Here is a 16,381-nt window from a genome sequence, read left to right as displayed (position 1 = left end):
CCTCGCTCCTCGGGCCTCGATCCTCATTGATCTACATAAAGAAAGATAGACGAAGGGATAGACTATCGTTGTTGCTGCCCCATCATTCTTTATGTAGATCAGTGAGGATCGAGGCCTGAGGAGCGAGGGAGGACGTATAAACTTTACATGAGAGGCACCTAGAGAGTAGATGTTTGTGCTTAGACTAGACTGCTCGGATGGCATTTCAACCCAACTTGTCTCTCCTTTGGCTCTATGCTACTGGGAACCATGTGGCTGCTCACACTCCTACTGGTTTCACTGATAATGAATGAGACTCTTTCAGCCTCGAGTAATATCTGACCACCTTTCAACTCTCTCCAAACACACACACAGCAGTGTTCATATTACTGACAAAATTGGAAATACCTTATTTCATCTTTCATCAAGGACCAATAGATATATACAGTAGATAGATATATACTTTAAAGATACTTTATTGATCCTCAAGGGGAAATTCAAATGATTTATCCACAAGGACAGTTGAAATTCAATAAAACTACATATGTGCAAACATATGACGCAGGACAAACAAATGATGCGCACACAAAATGTGATCTGCTCACTTCACATGAGTTTATGACGAATGTTCCATTTCACTTCACGTCATCCAGCACACACACGGTTCCCACATCTCTCTCTCTAGCCATTCTCTGCCGTCTTGTACAAACACACCTGTGCCTCTTCTATCTGATGGGGCCGGCTCCAAGAATGAAAAGCTTTCAACTTGTGTATTTTATTTGTCTGAGGAGTGGGTGGGTTCCACTGTGGTCCTGTTTCCCTGTTAACGTGAGAGGAACTCTAGCAGAACAGAAACAAGGTATCTGCTAGTGTCGCAAGTTTGTGTGTGTATGTGTGTGTGTGTGTGTGTGTGTGTGTGTGTTATAGTGAATGCTACTTTTATTTTCTGTTCTTTTACCTTTAAACTCAAACCAAGAATCGGAGATACAGATCAATGAGAAGTGACCAGATCTCAACCTGTGGCTCAAGCAGAAGAGCAGTGTGACTGAGCTGCTTCCTTACATATTGGATCACACATTCCTCATTTCCCCTAGACTGGCTAGCGCCTACCACTTCTCAATGAGACCTGGTCTGGCAACCAAACGTTTTCTCGCATTCGGAAAAATGCCCAGATCCGTTCATTGGGCGCCACGGATGTCTATCAAATGTGTCTGTGCATAGCTCACCATCGTCTTGCTTTCCCCCCTGTTCTGTGATTGGTCCCCTATATCTGAGGCAAAGATTAGAGCGGTAGTTTCCATGCTGCCTTAGCAACGTGAATCATATCACCACGCAAGGCAGCATTGGAACACCCAGGCTATGTTTCCCCCTCATCCTCGTCAACATTATAGTGATGTGTAAAACTACGGACATGAATAGTGCACCATGAAGACCACCATGAAGCAGTAAGTCTCAAGCATTCAGCAGAAATGTGGCTCAAAGTGAAAACATACTGTGGTTAAACAAGGATAATTGGAGAGGGGAAAAAAATGTTTACACTTCAAATTGCTTTGCTGGACCAGAGTTGTCATGAAACTAGGTGACTGAACAAACATGATTTAATTTAAGAGGTATAGTAATGAGAGAGAATAGAGTTAATGCACATATAGTCTCCGCAGTTTAGGGAAGTTATTTCTGGAGCTACTACAAAAATACGTCAGATCCCTTACAATGGGGTACTTCATAAAGCATGTTTTATTAAAAAAGTTTCTCTCAAATGAAAGGTTCAAAGCTCAAAACGCCCAAAGCTTAATCAGATGAAAACAAATTAAACTCAATTTAAAAGGGATAGCAATTTCCCTTCATATTATGATGAAAATGATATACATCTTTAATTTTTAAAGGAAATTAGCCTACAACGTGCAGGCACTTGGCAATAACACAGTGGCTTTTGAGGTGAAGTTATTTTGTTGCAAAATAATTTGCAAATGTATCTCCATGAGTGCCCACAGGGGGTCTGGGTTTGAGTCCGGCCCGAGTCACTTCCCGATCCCACCTCATCTTTCTCACACAACCGTTTCCTGTCAGTCTCCTCATTGTCGTATCTGAATAAAGGCTAAAAGCCTACACTTAAAAACTCTAACATGTCTGAGAGACACAATGCACTGACGTGCTGCTGATTAAATGTTTGATGCCTATCGGATGCAGAGCTCAGTTGATACTGTACTTATGCTTGGGATCAGTCCGGGTGGTAGTCATCATCACAAAATTATGCTGGTAGCCTTAGAGACCAAATAACTGCTATGGCATACATCACATGTGTGCTGCCTTATGACATGAGATGTTTTGGTTGGTTGGTTGGTTGGTCTTGGACACCCAAAGCTAGTTTGTAAGTGGCTATCTATGGTCTAACACAACACCAGCGACTTTTGAGGACGCAATGTTGGTACCACAGATGTCACGTGTTGTCCTCAGTTGGTACCACAGATGACATGTCAACAGCTGGGCCCATCCTGTGCTTGGACGTTGCCTGCGTTTCCTGGAGCAACACCATAGTGGACCATAATGCGCCGGAAAACACTCTCGAAGTGCATGACACTTGGATTGTTGTTCCATCCACCTGGAGTTCATAAGAGAGATAGCTTCGTCATGTACTGCATTTTTCAAACACGATTAAGGGTCACATCATGTTTAACGTCGGTTTCAGGTAAATGTGTACTGATTTAGTTTTCATAGCTATATCTGGTAGATATGGAAGACAGATGTATTAATATTGTTTTTCACAGCGCCACCATCAGGTAAATATTACAAGTATGTTGTACTGATATTATTAACACAGTTATTTCAGGTAAGCATTTCTTAAGAATTTCCTGTATTTCCTGTAGAACAATTTTGTTTTCTCTCAACAATTTCATTTTAACACTTTAGCACCTGCTCCTATTTTAGGCCCTGATGATGGAATTAAAAAAAGAGAGCTCCAAGTGTCCCTGACTGAAGCAGTATATGCACACACATCACATGTGACTAAGGGCGTACTCACACTACGGCCGTCACCCAATGTTGCTGCAATTTGGATTATGCATTTTTTGACTGACCACCATATACAATAAAAACCTGAACTACATGAAAACCGACACTTGGGCTATAGCCATAGGGCTGGTGTATTGGAGGAGTGCCAGCATGCCGCAGGTGAATTGTGGTGAGAGGTGAATTTGCATGCATATAACTCAGCCCACCATAATAATGTTGTAGTAGGCCTAATTATGAGCTTAAAAAAAAAAAAAAAAAAAAAAACATTAATACATTACCTTCACTCATCTCTGATAGGAAGTCCTCACATTTTTCAGCAGTGCCTTTGTTAAGATCTTTTTGCCTTTTAAATTCTTTAACAGCACATTCACAGTCTTCTTAAGTCTTCTTTCCCTGTCCCTGGCATTTCTTAAGTGCCGTCGTAATTTCTCCACCTCCTCCTGATACTCAGCTAACTTCTGTTTTGCTTTAGCTGGGTCCAAGGCATAATCATGATCCTGAAAAATATTTAAATTTTCAAGAACTTAAACCAAGCTTCCTGACTTTTATAAACGTCACTGTAACATCAGCTCAGCATTCAACAACGATTAAAACCAACATTATTTCACTTACTAAGATTGACTCCTCACTGAGGTCAACTGGTCGAAGTCCTCGCACAAATGTGTGGGACTGTGGAGATGGAACTTCTGCCTTTGATGTCCTGCTTGACCTGGCTGTACTAGGTAGCTAGAGGAAAAGGGCATTTTAAATTCTTAAGTCCCGTCTTTTCCACCTTCTCCTGAGATTCAGTTTTGCTTTGACTGAGTCAAAAGCATAGGCCTAAGATCAAGTCTCCACTCTCCACACTTATAAACTTTAACATCAGTCCAGCATCCAACAAAGGTGTTTGAAACATAGAGAAATAGTTAACTCACTGAGACTGACTCTTCAGGCCTACTGAGGTCAAGTTCTCCAAGTCCTCTGACAGTGCCTGACTGTGAACCTGGAATTTCTTTTGCTGCCTGGTTTGATGTCCTGATTGTCCGGGATGTAGGCTTACCACCAGGTATCTAAAGTGACATGGGTGGTGAAAATGCAAATTAAGTCATCAGGGCTTTGCTGTAAAAGAGCTCTATGGGCTCCATCAAATTTCCGTAACCACTATTATTAGCCTATTATTAGGAATATTATTGTTATAATATCATTATTATTAAGTCAACACATGGACAGTGAGCATGAACATATTTAGACTAAACAAGAAAATGTCGTAGCACTAACTTTGGAACGACGATCAGGAAACTTAAAAATGGATGGTATCACTCCTTCCCTGATACGAACTGTCTGTCCAGTCCTGTCAAAATCCTCAGGTTTAAAATGAAAACTGCAGAGCACTGTACGGTGTGTTGGTTCAAACAGCTTCCTCCTCACTGCTGCTTGCCATGCATTTCGCCTCAGTTTGTCATTGGGAAATCTACAAACAAAACAAATACATTTTACTTTTGTAACGTTAGTGCAACCAAGGGGACTTTCCTTTAAAGATACAAATAGCTTCGCCTGACAAAACTTTGCTAACGTTGCTTCAGTTAACTTCGTATCAGGGCCATCGACCATGCACTGTTGTTGCGTGTTTGTAGGCTACAAAAAAATGCTCACCTGTGAAATGTTATTCCTTGTTGTTTAGTTTTCTCATTCCTTTCATTGGAACATCCAAAGGCAGCACAGAAGTCTGGCATCTTTTGTAATGGTCAGCAAGCGGGCCAGAGATTAGTTTATGGCATAAGCAGTAGAAGACATGGGAAGAATACGTCTATGATCGAAATCCTGTACTAAGATGGCGGCGCCGGAGAAGCATTCTGGGATGCGGCAAGAACTAGAACCGAAATGTTTTCTACTATTAATATCTTTTCATTTATGTCTATCATATCTACGCGCAAGGCGACATCTACAGGATATCTAAAATATCTTCCAACTTTGTAGTTCGGCAGTATCAGATTACACTTCTTCTTCTTCTGTGGTTTTTAGATTACACTTCGATTAGTGTTCTTTACAGTGTGCAAACGACTTCATTACCCAGCATGCATGGCGTTGTAGGGGCATAATGGCGCCTTCGGTTCGAAGGTTAAAGTTTAGCAACGTGGGATTTGAAGCAACATGAACGTACTAATGTAGTTTCGGTTTTCACAGAATAGGCTTGACATTTCAGCCACAACTTCTTATTATTTTAAATATGGCTTCTTTGGATAAACCTGCTGTTAGTGACGCATTGGTTAACTTAATCTACCGGCATTTGAAGGACAACGGATACGAGAAAGCAGCCAACGTGCTCAAAAAGCATATTCCTAAGGTTTCCATAGGCTACTCCTTTTCTTGCCAAAACATTGACACATTGTTTTTGTTTCAGGGCCGTAGACGGTAACATTGTTTCAAGTGCTGTTTACAGCGCTTCATGTTTATTTGTCTAATCAAGTGGTTTGTGGACATGTTGCAGGGGGAGGAAGGTGTGGCAAACACGTCCTTACATGATATTTATAACAAATGGACCGCGTGAGTAATAGACAGTGCTTAACAAACAATACTTTTCTTCCATACATTATTTGTCGTGCTTTCACGCTTTGGACTCTGTTTTGGACTCAGGGGTTTGCAGAGCGGAAGTAAGGCTGCTGAAGCTTCCAGCAGTACAGCAAGTTCCAGTGACGACGAGGAGACCCAGGTAGCCTAAGCAGTTGCCCCTGCATCTCAGATCAGACAGGGAAATGCCTGCATGAGCTAGAGTGTAGACAGCTATAACATGCATGCAACATCTGTCCACATGACAGCTCAGATATAATGCTTGTGTTATAAATGATAATTGGGTTGGTTTCCTGCTTTTGTGCGGCTATGCATCACCCCAGACATTTGTGTGTATGTATGACATTAGGTTATGGTTGTAACTGTCATATCCAGTCGTCCAGCTGCACCTAAGCTTAGTCCAACTACAGCAGCAACTTCAACAGCCTGTTGTCATCAATATTGAGTGTTCATTATTATGTTGTATATTTACAGTATTACTGTACACACATACTGTGTGTGTGTGTGTGTGTGTGTGTGTGTGTGTTCCATTGCTGCCTCCAGAGATCGGTTCCACTGGTAAAATCCTCCAAGACCAATACAACAGCAACTTCAGTCACCAACACAGATGCACAAACGGGTCCCTCTACTGGTGGGTTTGTATATTGTATATTATTTGTGAGCAGGCTTGCAATATTGAAGGTCTATGGCCTAACACAATCTTTAGTATTGAGTGTATTCATTACCGCACCATGTAGCTAAGGTGAACTAAAATGTCAACTGTTGTTAATTCACTGCTGTTGAATTTTGCACTTAAACTCTGATATGGTGATCTGATTTGTTGTTACTGATGAATAGCATCACCATCTCAACCCAAAGGAAAGAAAGCCAGTAAGAAAGACAGCACGGCACCTTCTAAGAAGAACACACAGGTATGCTTTCTTCAAGGTTACTGTTATTGTGGTGATACTGTGATATCCTCGCTGGAGCCTGTTTGCAGCTATTTGGCACTGTTGGGCAGGCAGCTCACTGCTCTGGGTTAGTGTGTGCTGCACCTCACTGTGTGTTCACTGCGTGCTGTGTGTGTTCACTAATTCACAAATTGGGATAAATGCAGACCAAATTTCCCTCACAAGATCAAGAAAGTATACTTATGCTTATGTATTGTTTGATTTGATATCTCCCCTTGTCCTACTCAGGGTGCAGGGAAACCAGCAAAACGGAAGGAGAAGACGGATCCTCCAGCCCCAAAAGCCAAGAGGAGAAAGAAAAGCTCTGAACCAGAGGCAGCTTCCACAGTTTCCTCTATTCCTACTACTTCCACTACAGACGCAGATGGGTCAGACTCCGACAGCAGTCTGGACGTGGAGAAATGGAAGAAACTTGCTTTGGAACTGTCAGGTACTAGACAGAGAGACAGTTGAGGAGAGATAGAGAGATGACAAGAAAGTCGACTTTGCTTGGACTACGGAAATAAGGGAATTTCCTAGTGATGTATCAAGAGAGAAAATCTCGCTTCCTTTTGATGATGTTCTGTAGAGTACCATCCTCCCCATTTCCTTTAAAGAGCACACGTCAGTGGGACGTCATTGAAGGAGAGGGGGGTAGAAAGAGGAAGGTCACTAACATTTACTAGTGTTTGAAAAATGGTTTGTGTATTTAATTGTACTTGTTTGTGTGTGTGATTTGTCATGTCAATTTTAACAGACGCTGATATTGCAAGGATGGAAGCGATCACCTCAGTAAACTCCAAGAGTCCATCAAATGGCAAAAAGACACCCAGAAAGAAACCGGCGGCAAAGATCTCTAAAACAACTAGCTCAGTGAAGAAGACCCCTTCAAAACCAACAGGATCCCAGAAGAACTCCCTGTCAAAAGCAGCTAAATCAAAGACGGTCAAGAGCCCATCTGATGACAAGAAAACAAAAAAGGTTCAAGAGGCCAACAAGACAAAAACGAATAAAACTAAGAAGGATCCATCAAAGTCGGCGAAGGTCAAGACTACTAAAGCCATGTCTCATAACGGTACTTCAGAAGCTAAGATCACGGAGACTGCAACAGCTGACCAAAATGGTAAGACCTCTAAAAAATCGCAGAAAGAAAAGAATCTCAAGACCCCCTCTAAAGAAACAAAAGCCACCATTTACAGTGAGGTAGACAATGCGGAGACTGCTGCAGCTGATCAAAGCCCGAAGACAAAACCCCACAAGCGGAAGACTCCCAAGACGACCCCTTCTAAAGACGGTTCAACTATAACCTCATTACCAGAAAATGTGTCTCCTTCTACCACAGAAACTGTAAAAACAAATTTAAACAGCAGCAAAACCAATACAGCAGTTGAAAGTAGTACAACACCCTCAAAGGCTAAGAAACATAAGACACCTAACACCCCTTCTAAAGATAGTGCAGCAGCTAATTCGACAGAAGTTGAAAACCCAGAGAAGACTTCAAAAGCTGGCAAAGACAAGACCCCCTCAAAAGACCGTAAAGGCACAACCCTTCCAGAAGACGGTACGGTGACAAATTCTACTGTTGACGGCAAGACAGCACCTGTCTCAGTTGAGCAAAATGGCAGCTCATTTTCAACACCAGCTAAGACCTCCAAAAAAAGTAAAACTAAGACTGCAGCGACCGATAGTAAGAGCACAGATTCTACTGAAGGTCACAATGCAGATACCCCTTTAAAGAAAAACAAAGAAACAGTCACACCAGCTGAAGAGAGTGCTAACACTAGCAACACAAAACGTAAAAAGTCAAAGACTCATAAAACCTCTTCTACAGACAATACAACTGAAGGTTCCCTAGAAGTTCAAAATACTGAGATCCAACTGAAAGGCGATGAACTCGTCAGTGCTCCCCGAGAGGAGAGTGAGACTCCATCCTCTGATCCTCCTGTGGAGAAGAAGAAGCACAAGAAGAGGAAAAAGGAGAAAGAAATTGCTGTCGAGGAGGTTGTTGTTGAGGAGCCAGCACCTCAAGAGGTCCCCTCAGAGCTAAAGAAAAAAAAGAAGAGAAAGAAGAATAAAGATGAAGCGGAAGAGAGGAGCGAGGAGCAAAGCCAACAGAGTGTTGCAGAAACAGAGCCACCCACTGCACTGGAGTCGCTGGTCACTGTGACCACTTTGGAACCCACGGTTGAGAAAAAGAAGAGTAAGTAGTAGTTCACTACCTCAGGTCCAGTTCTGTGGAGCCTAATGTCATATGTTTCTCAACTGTAACGCTCATCCCTCTCTAGGAGGATTCAAACTACTGAAGGCTTTAAGTGCTTTTAAACATTTGAAGCTATCGGTAAAGTATGAGTGAACGTATGAAGTATGTGTTATGTAAGCTAAACTCAACATTTTGTGCAGAAAAAAAGAAGGACAAAGACAAGGAGAGAGAACAGGAGGAAGTGACCTCGGTGCCGTCGACCCCGTCAGCTCCACCCGAGGAGGAGGCCGTTCCTAAAAAGGTAACCTGTTTTACCTATCAAAAGACGTGTGTGTACATAGATAGATAGATCGATATTTTATTGATTTCAATTCAGATTCAAGGTCCCAGCTGCTTAAGACACCATACACAACATACTGTACACTACAATGTAAACAGGATGATCAACAACAACAACAACAACAGCAAATCAACCAATCAACATGACTAATAAGACCAGTAAAATACTAAATACTAAGATAAAGATGCGCATGAATGTACTGAGGATTTGTACTGTGATCCAGTAAGGGGTGTGTGTCAAGTTGGTAGTGCAAATAAGTCCATGTGTACCAATGACATGTTTACTTTTTAATGTATTTATTTCTTTTTCTGATCATGCTCTGCTCTGTTGTTTTTCTTCACAGAAGAAAAAGAAGAAGTTACTGAGTAACCAGCCCGTCACAGATCTACCTGAGCAGCCCTGAGCCCCAGGACAGATACGCCCCAGGACAGGTACGCCAGAGGACGGGACGATGTCCAGCCGAGGCTGCCCCTTACTGATGGCCATCCGCTTTGGAGGGCACCTCTTTGGAGGCTCCGAGAGCCCTGAAGGAGCCTCGAGATGCCCATCCGTCCACACAGACTCTCTCTGAGAAAGGGAAAAAAAAAAAAGTTTTAAAGACAAAAAGCAGAAGGGATTCCCTTCTCGAAGAAAGAAGCAAAGAAGAAAGGAAGACATACTTGTACTGTCTTTATAGGTTTTTTTTTATCAAACCCTTTTTATATGTTTTAAAATATGTAGTTTTGTAAATCCAGTGTTATGTCTTTTTATTTTTGTGGCACCAATTAAGGATCATGCACAATCAGGGAAATACACCTGAAGTGAGATGTGGTGGTGAGAGCTGGAAAAGACAACTGACAGTCTAGCGCAGATTAGACTAGAACAGAATAGCTTACATCAGCCATGTGTTTATATTCACACTCTAGTAATGGTCAGCGTCCACATACTGTACATTGGGCTCTTCTCATTCGGCTTTTTATCTATCCTCCCTCCCTTCCTTCCTTGGTCCTGCAGCTCATTCCCACTGATCTATAAAGAACACTGGATAGACTATTGTTGCCACCCGTCATTCTTTATAGATCACTGGGAATTAGTCTGAGGATCGAGGTGTTGAAAGAGCCTGTTATGTTGTAAGGCAATGGTTTTAAAGAAAACAGGACTGTATATGGAAAAGAATTGTGACACAAACATTTTACTTTGTGAAAAGAGTGCCTGCTTGTTTGATAACTATCATTGTATGAAGTCAGAGTTTAAAATAATATTTTTACATGTTGTTTCTCAAGGTTTCAACAAGAACAGGATTTTAATAAACCTTTTGATAAAAAAAATAATCTCTTGTCGATATATCCTCCTTTTCGATAGGTGGCGCTGTTATGTCCTATGATGACAAGTGGGGCGACTAAAAAGAAATCCGAAGAAGTATGTCAAAACATTTGATGCGAAGTTTGATGCTGTCAAGCGATGTGTAACAATTTTAGTGCAGCTAACATGTTAAGCCGAATGTGTACAAAGTTAAATTTGTGGATGACAGCGTTATTATTTCCTTCTCTGATGATGGAGTTCTACTGATTTCTGTTTGCTACCAGTGCCATATATCTGGATCGAATGTCGGCTACTTTTTTGAATACCGTTGACGTTACTCGCAAGTAACGTTTATCTTACAATATCATCTGATAGCGAAACAGCATACTTGTAAACCAGCGACATTAAAATGTGGAGGTTGAAAACAGTGCAACATAAAGCCCGACTCCAAAACAGTGGGGTCGAGGAGTTCAAATTGAAGCGGCGAGAACAAGAGAAAGGTTAGTGACCAAGCCAACTGTTTACCCATTAGCCTACTTAGGGCCGAATAGCCTTGTTTCTGACGTCTCTGTAAAATCATCCTCTGACTCACAGCACTACGACAAGCCCGGAGAGACCGACAGCTCGTGAGCAAGCGGCTCCTGCTGCATGAGGATGAAGATGAGTGTGAGGAGGAAGGACCGATGGATACGCACACCACGCTCACTGGCGACCAGGTGATTTATGGATAGAGTGCTGCTCTTAGGACTAGGTTAGCCTACCACCCTTAAACTTATTCAAAGTCTTCAGCTGTGTGTGTTTGTGTGTATGAACATGGATGCACATTTAGATGGTCGAGCTGTTGCGTGGACTGCAGGGGGGAGGAGAGAAGAAGGCCTCCCAGTTCAGGGAGCTCAGGAGAGCACTCAAAGACACCAACCTCCAGCTTATCTTCATCCGGTAGCTACACACACACACACACACACACACACACACACACACACACACACACACACACACACACACACACACACACACACACACACACACAGAGCGAAATCCCTCAGTATTGTGAAAAGTCTGCCTTTCATCCATCCGGTGTCCACAAGCCCAAAGAACGTGTCAGATATCCAGGCGACCTTTTGATTTATAATTTCTGTGTGTGTTTGTATTCTGTCTGTGTAGACTGGAGAACAGCATGCGTGTGGTGGTGGGTCTGCTCTCTGGACTAGATGCTCAGTGTCGTGTGGAGGCAGGGAAATGTCTGCACACACTCTCCCACTCTCCGTACACTGAGGTCGGGATGGCCTGTCTGCTCACCACTCCCTACCTGCTCACCTACCTCTCTGGACAGAGTGCCAAGTTCACGGTGAGAGACTTGTCTGATAGCTCTGCTGTTCTCATCTGTACAATTGTTTGAGTCAATATATGCATGTAAAACAGTGGATAAATATTCTTTATTTTACCTACGTTGCCATAGCCTGTCTGCGCCATCCTACATACTTCCACTCAGTTATCATTTCCCTTCAGTATATCATCTGGGTCTGCTGTATATTCGCGGGTTTTCTCAAGACAAAAATGTGGAAGTCCAATCAACAAACAGACCAAAGCGTCTCAACCAAACGTTAGTGATTGATTATGGCAGATCTGAGTGGCTCTGGGCAGATCCAATAGTTTTAAACATCAACAGAGTACCCCGCTCAAGGAAGTTCATGCTTGGCAGACTCTGCAGACTCTGTACATTATGAATGTACTAGGAGAGTTTGGTAGGACCAGGCTAATGTTATACCTCACTTTCGATTCCTCTGTCTCTTCTGTTTCTGTTTGCTCTTTTTCTCCTCCTCGATCCTCTCCTCCACCAGGAGTTGTGTCTCTATACTCTGGGAAATCTGTGTCCTGAGAACGAGGTGATCAGAGACAAGCTGTTGGCACAAGGGATCATCCCGGCACTGGCTCAGTGTGTCCAGGTGAACCCCCCGTCGACATCTGTAGCCATCCGGCCGAACTGATGCAGTACACAGAGTACACACTGCACACAAACAGTTCTGGAATAGTACATTCAAATGTATATTATTACTCAGTCTATGGTATTAAAGTAACAATGGAATGCAATAGTCAAGTTGCATTGTTCCCCAACTTTCTCCCATTAATGGGACCCATATTTTAGATTCTGCTGTGTGTATGGATGTTATGATGTAAGTTCTCCATGTCTGAGGTAGTCTCTTTATCTCTCTCTCTCTCTCTCTCTCTCTCTCTCTCTCTCCCTCTCTCTCTGTCCATACAGAATCACAGTGGCACTCTGGCAGTGCTGGAAGCCGTTGCCTTCACGCTCTCTCAGCTTCTACAGGCCAAAGACGCTGAGCAGAAGATTGTACCGTAAGTTGGTTGTGATTGCAAATGATCCATAATGGTAAATAATATTCACACGCTCATTCCACGCATTCTGCTGTGATTGGTCCTCAGGTTGGTATTGACCTCTGGCCTGACCTCTTACCTTATGGCAGGGTTGAACTCTGATCCTGAGTATGGCATAGGGGCAGCCATTGAATGTGCCTGGTGTCTGCACTATCTGAGCTGCAGGTAAGGCCTTGAACACTGTGTTTGTGTGTGTTTGTGTGTGTGTGTGTGTGTGTATGTGTGTGTGTGTGTGTGTGTGTATGTGTCTGTCTGTCTGTCTGTGTCTATTTGTGTGTGTATGTTACCAGTGCATGATCAGCTATCACCTAAGATAGAATACCAATGTAAATTGAATGAATTATAGACAAAAACGTCCACAGAGGAGCTGGCTCTAATGTTGGTTAAATGTAGGTCTAATGCATTTAGAAAGTGAATCCTAAATGGGTATATTTTTAGGGCTGTTTCTTTTCCTTACTTCAGTGAGACGCACTCCTCCATGCTGGTGAATCAGGGTGCTCTATTACAATGCAGTTCCCTGCTGGTGACTCTAGGGAGAGCTGTGGCTCACGGAGAGTCTATGGAGGGTTTGGAGCTTGTAAGTGGTCCTTGTTTGTTTCTGTGTGCGTGCGTGTGTGCGTGTGTGCGTGCGCGCGTGTGTGTGTGTGCAAGTGTATAATTTTTGCTTTGTTCAACTTGAGGAGTGTGTGTGTGTCTGCATGCGTGCACAAGCTTGCTGGCTGAGCACACTAATGAATCTTTTGCTCTAAGCAATTACTCCAGCCGACACTTCAAATGCACTGATGTTGTTTTAACTTTGCATTATACTTTTAAATTGGTAGAGTGAATATTATGAATTCTTCTTTTTTAGCAAATTTAGCATAAACAGATGACTTTTTTGGTGTCCGTGTGTTTTGCATAATCATGCTTTTAAGTTTTTGCATGGAATTTGTAAATTCTCCTCCCCCCCCAGCTTATTTGGCCCCTGCTGCGTTGCCTGGGAAACCTGCTCGCCCGAGGTGATGCGTACGAGGAGGCAGGAGTGCGCGTCAGCGACTGTCGTCTCCTGTCGGCACTATGCGTGTTTGCCCAAAGCTTCCTGCACACACACCCAGCCCTGGCCAGAGAAGGCCTCTGGGTTCTCAACAACCTCACTGGTAAGGCCTTCCCTTTCGCTTCCTATTTTCCTTCATGTCTGAAAGCCGGCGCCCACCGGACACGGCGGTGGCGCGATGCGACAAGGAAAAAGTTAGAATTGTTTTTTTAACGGAGCAAAGCCCACTAGAAACGTCTGCCTACGCGGCAGCCGCACAGGGTTAGAAAACTGTTCTAAAATTATTTTGCGTGTCAAGCCCACACCGCTGAACGCCATGTCCGGTGGGGGCCAGCCTTGAGTCAGGGTCGGGTGGGTGGCTGTATAACTAGGACCACCTGGGGTTGGCTCAGGTGTCACATTTTGCCGAGTCATCATTTAACTTTTTACTCTTCAGTACCTATTCAGTAGTCTACTCGCCTGTTCTGCTCTGCAGTACATGTCTTATTGTCTCCTTGTTCCTCCTCTAGCGGACTCTGCGGTGTGGTGTTCTGCCGTGCTGTGCAGTGGTTTGGTTCCAGTGCTCATTCAGCTCATGCCCTTCTCACAGGGGATCAACAGCATGGTGAGGGAGCCTCGCATATTATGCACAGTTGCAATATGCAACGCACACGCTACTAGTGTTCTGTGAGTGGATTTAGGGAACATCAGATGCGTGTTATGCATACTGCATATTTCACTTCGCACACCGACAATGACACACATGCACTCTTAGACAAAGTTTCACAGCATGAGACAGGGAAATGCTCATCATCAACTGTAACCCAGCTTCATTTTGAGCCATTTTGTTCAGCATAGTCCATGAGCTGAGGGAGACATGTTACTTCCTCTCCCTGTCCTGCGCAGGTGCTGAGGACTCTGGGTAATGTGGCACATAAGCGGACTGCGTTCTGCCTGCAGCTGGTACAGGCAGGGCTGCTCCCCGCCCTTTGTGCCACACTCAAGATGGCGGAGGCGGAGGTTGTGACCTTGACCTTGGAGGTTCTCCATATGCTGGTGGCCAGCAGTCCACGGGTAGGTCAGACAGCCAATCAGCATCCAGTTCTGCATTGGTCATCATCCAAACCGGAGCGAACAGGACACAATTTGAATTTAGTTTAACAACTGAAGGGGGTAGAGGAGCGCTTCCTGGACTCTAAAGTTTGGTAAAGTTAGAGGTGCTCTTTGTCAAAAACCAAAGACACTCCAAGGCACTCTCATTTGAAAGAGTTTTAAACTTTTTTATTATTATGTCTTGGTCTTCTAAACCTTCTAAAAACTCCAATGTGTTTCGGCTACGTGCCTTCTTCTGGGAGTTACAGACTTTAAGGAAAGACTTTAACTGCCCGGTTTGTCCTTCTTTGATGAGGTTTTCATTTCTGGGGTTGGGTTAGGTGGCAGAGGAGTTTATCCAGCTGAAGGGTGTGTCAGTGCTGGAAATGATGTTGTTCAACAGTGAAGAGTCCCTCCGTCTGCGAGCAGCCTGCATCATAGATCAGCTGCCTCAGCCAGTGGTAGGTACACACACACACACACACACACACACACACACACACACACACACACACACACATATATACACACACACACACACATAAACACACAATATCCTTGATGTAGGCACACTCACTGTGTGTGTGTGTGTGTGTGTGTGTGTGTGTGTGTGTGTGTGTGTGTGTGTGTGTGTGTGTGTAGCACACAAAGACCCTCTATCATACTGTCATGCACATGCTAAGAGACTGTGTGCAGTTTGAATGCTATTAAGAATTATAAGAGAAAAAGAGAGAGAGTGAATTATAAGAGAAAAAGAGAGAGTGGCCAAGTACAGCCATTTTACTATATCCTTTTCTCTTGTTTCCAAGGTGGATGGGTAGGATATTCAAAAGCATCCACAATGTCCCAGTAAAAACATCTTCCTGCATTCATCTTCATCGAAAAACTCAACCCAATGAGTAATGTTTACATGGTAAATTATATAATATTTATCACATTACATGATGTGCTTTTTAAACATTTCAATAATGATATTCTCTCTGGTGTATAAATTATTATTTATCAATGATCATGAACTTGTTAAAGGAACATCCACAACCACAATCCACAAATGAATGCATTTTAGAGGACAAACTGCTTTACATTTTGGTAATGTTTTAATAATAATAATAAAATAAAATAAAATGACTTATTGTAGCTGTTGTGCTTTTTCATGCCTACTGATGCTAACATTGAACTGGCAGCTAAAGAAAATTATCTATAAACTGAATGGAAATTATATTGAAATCTCTCTTTGTTTTGTAATAAACAGATAAAGAACATTATTGTGTCCGGTGGAGATTTATACTTTTGTGAAGCAACTTATGAATGGTCTGCCTACTGTAAGATTGGGGGTCATAAATGATTTACTACCATAAGTGCCATAAATTCATTTAGCTCGTATGAATGACACCTCATAAGTTCAATAAAGCATCTTCACTTGATCCCATGGTGAACAGAACAGAGGAAAACAAAAGCAGAAACTTCACAAATTGATTGAATAGTAGTATCTAGAATGTCTATTTTCACCTTGCTGCTCAGAAGCCATGTTCTGTCACTGCAATTTAGGAAATTCATTCAAGCTGTTTGGGTTAGGGTTAGGTGAGGCAGCGCTGCCA

The 16,381-nt window shown here is 42.9% G+C and overlaps 3 protein-coding genes across 4 annotated transcripts; 2 read left to right on the top strand and 1 right to left on the bottom strand.

The window, feature by feature from the left end:
- Positions 1-1,388: 1,388 nt before the first annotated feature.
- Positions 1,389-4,803, bottom strand: LOC134068946 (THAP domain-containing protein 2-like). Its single transcript, XM_062524768.1, has 6 exons — positions 4,621-4,803; positions 4,246-4,438; positions 3,903-4,037; positions 3,601-3,714; positions 3,267-3,485; positions 1,389-2,578 (listed from the first exon to the last, which is right to left on the bottom strand). The coding sequence occupies exons 1-5, from the start codon at positions 4,698-4,700 to the stop codon at positions 3,273-3,275; spliced, it is 735 nt and encodes a 244-aa protein (XP_062380752.1). The 5' UTR covers positions 4,701-4,803; the 3' UTR covers positions 1,389-2,578; positions 3,267-3,272.
- A 280-nt stretch (positions 4,804-5,083) lies between these two features.
- Positions 5,084-10,305, top strand: tcof1 (treacle ribosome biogenesis factor 1). Of its 2 annotated transcripts, none has more exons than XM_062524955.1 (9): positions 5,084-5,311; positions 5,456-5,511; positions 5,602-5,677; positions 6,079-6,166; positions 6,394-6,446; positions 6,714-6,915; positions 7,222-8,664; positions 8,865-8,965; positions 9,348-10,305. In XM_062524955.1, the coding sequence occupies exons 1-9, from the start codon at positions 5,195-5,197 to the stop codon at positions 9,405-9,407; spliced, it is 2,196 nt and encodes a 731-aa protein (XP_062380939.1). In that variant the 5' UTR covers positions 5,084-5,194; the 3' UTR covers positions 9,408-10,305. The 2 variants fall into 2 exon arrangements, with proteins under 2 accessions (XP_062380939.1, XP_062380937.1); XM_062524953.1 differs by having other exon boundaries at positions 6,373-6,446.
- Positions 10,306-10,415: 110 nt separating this feature from the next.
- tmco6 (transmembrane and coiled-coil domains 6) lies at positions 10,416-15,976 on the top strand. Its single transcript, XM_062524398.1, has 13 exons — positions 10,416-10,785; positions 10,880-11,001; positions 11,115-11,224; positions 11,450-11,633; positions 12,127-12,231; positions 12,549-12,640; positions 12,728-12,844; positions 13,142-13,256; positions 13,632-13,815; positions 14,222-14,316; positions 14,598-14,765; positions 15,125-15,244; positions 15,593-15,976. The coding sequence occupies exons 1-13, from the start codon at positions 10,695-10,697 to the stop codon at positions 15,602-15,604; spliced, it is 1,515 nt and encodes a 504-aa protein (XP_062380382.1). The 5' UTR covers positions 10,416-10,694; the 3' UTR covers positions 15,605-15,976.
- Positions 15,977-16,381: the final 405 nt, after the last annotated feature.

The sequence above is a fragment of the Sardina pilchardus genome, chromosome 21 (assembly GCF_963854185.1).
Source record: "Sardina pilchardus chromosome 21, fSarPil1.1, whole genome shotgun sequence".
In the NCBI taxonomy this organism is placed as follows: domain Eukaryota; kingdom Metazoa; phylum Chordata; class Actinopteri; order Clupeiformes; family Clupeidae; genus Sardina; species Sardina pilchardus.
Note: the sequence above shows the minus strand (reverse complement) of the source record. Positions and strands in the feature narration are given on the sequence as shown.

Bases quoted from the DNA above. Each gene is read 5' to 3' on its own strand.
- LOC134068946 (XM_062524768.1), bottom strand. From the start codon at position 4,700: ATGCCAGACTTCTGTGCTGCCTTTGGATGTTCCAATGAAAGGAATGAG. The intron at 4,439-4,620 runs GTGAGCATTTTT...TTTTGTTTGTAG, and splicing joins CAAGGAATAACATTTCACAG to ATTTCCCAATGACAAACTGA. The intron at 4,038-4,245 runs GTTAGTGCTACG...ATGTCACTTTAG, and splicing joins TTCCTGATCGTCGTTCCAAA to ATACCTGGTGGTAAGCCTAC.
- tcof1 (XM_062524953.1), top strand. From the start codon at position 5,195: ATGGCTTCTTTGGATAAACCTGCTGTTAGTGACGCATTGGTTAACTTA. The intron at 5,678-6,078 runs GTAGCCTAAGCA...TGCTGCCTCCAG, and splicing joins GTGACGACGAGGAGACCCAG to AGATCGGTTCCACTGGTAAA. The intron at 8,665-8,864 runs GTAAGTAGTAGT...CATTTTGTGCAG, and splicing joins CACGGTTGAGAAAAAGAAGA to AAAAAAAGAAGGACAAAGAC.
- tmco6 (XM_062524398.1), top strand. From the start codon at position 10,695: ATGTGGAGGTTGAAAACAGTGCAACATAAAGCCCGACTCCAAAACAGT. The intron at 12,232-12,548 runs GTGAACCCCCCG...CTGTCCATACAG, and splicing joins CACTGGCTCAGTGTGTCCAG to AATCACAGTGGCACTCTGGC. The intron at 12,845-13,141 runs GTAAGGCCTTGA...TCCTTACTTCAG, and splicing joins CTGCACTATCTGAGCTGCAG to TGAGACGCACTCCTCCATGC.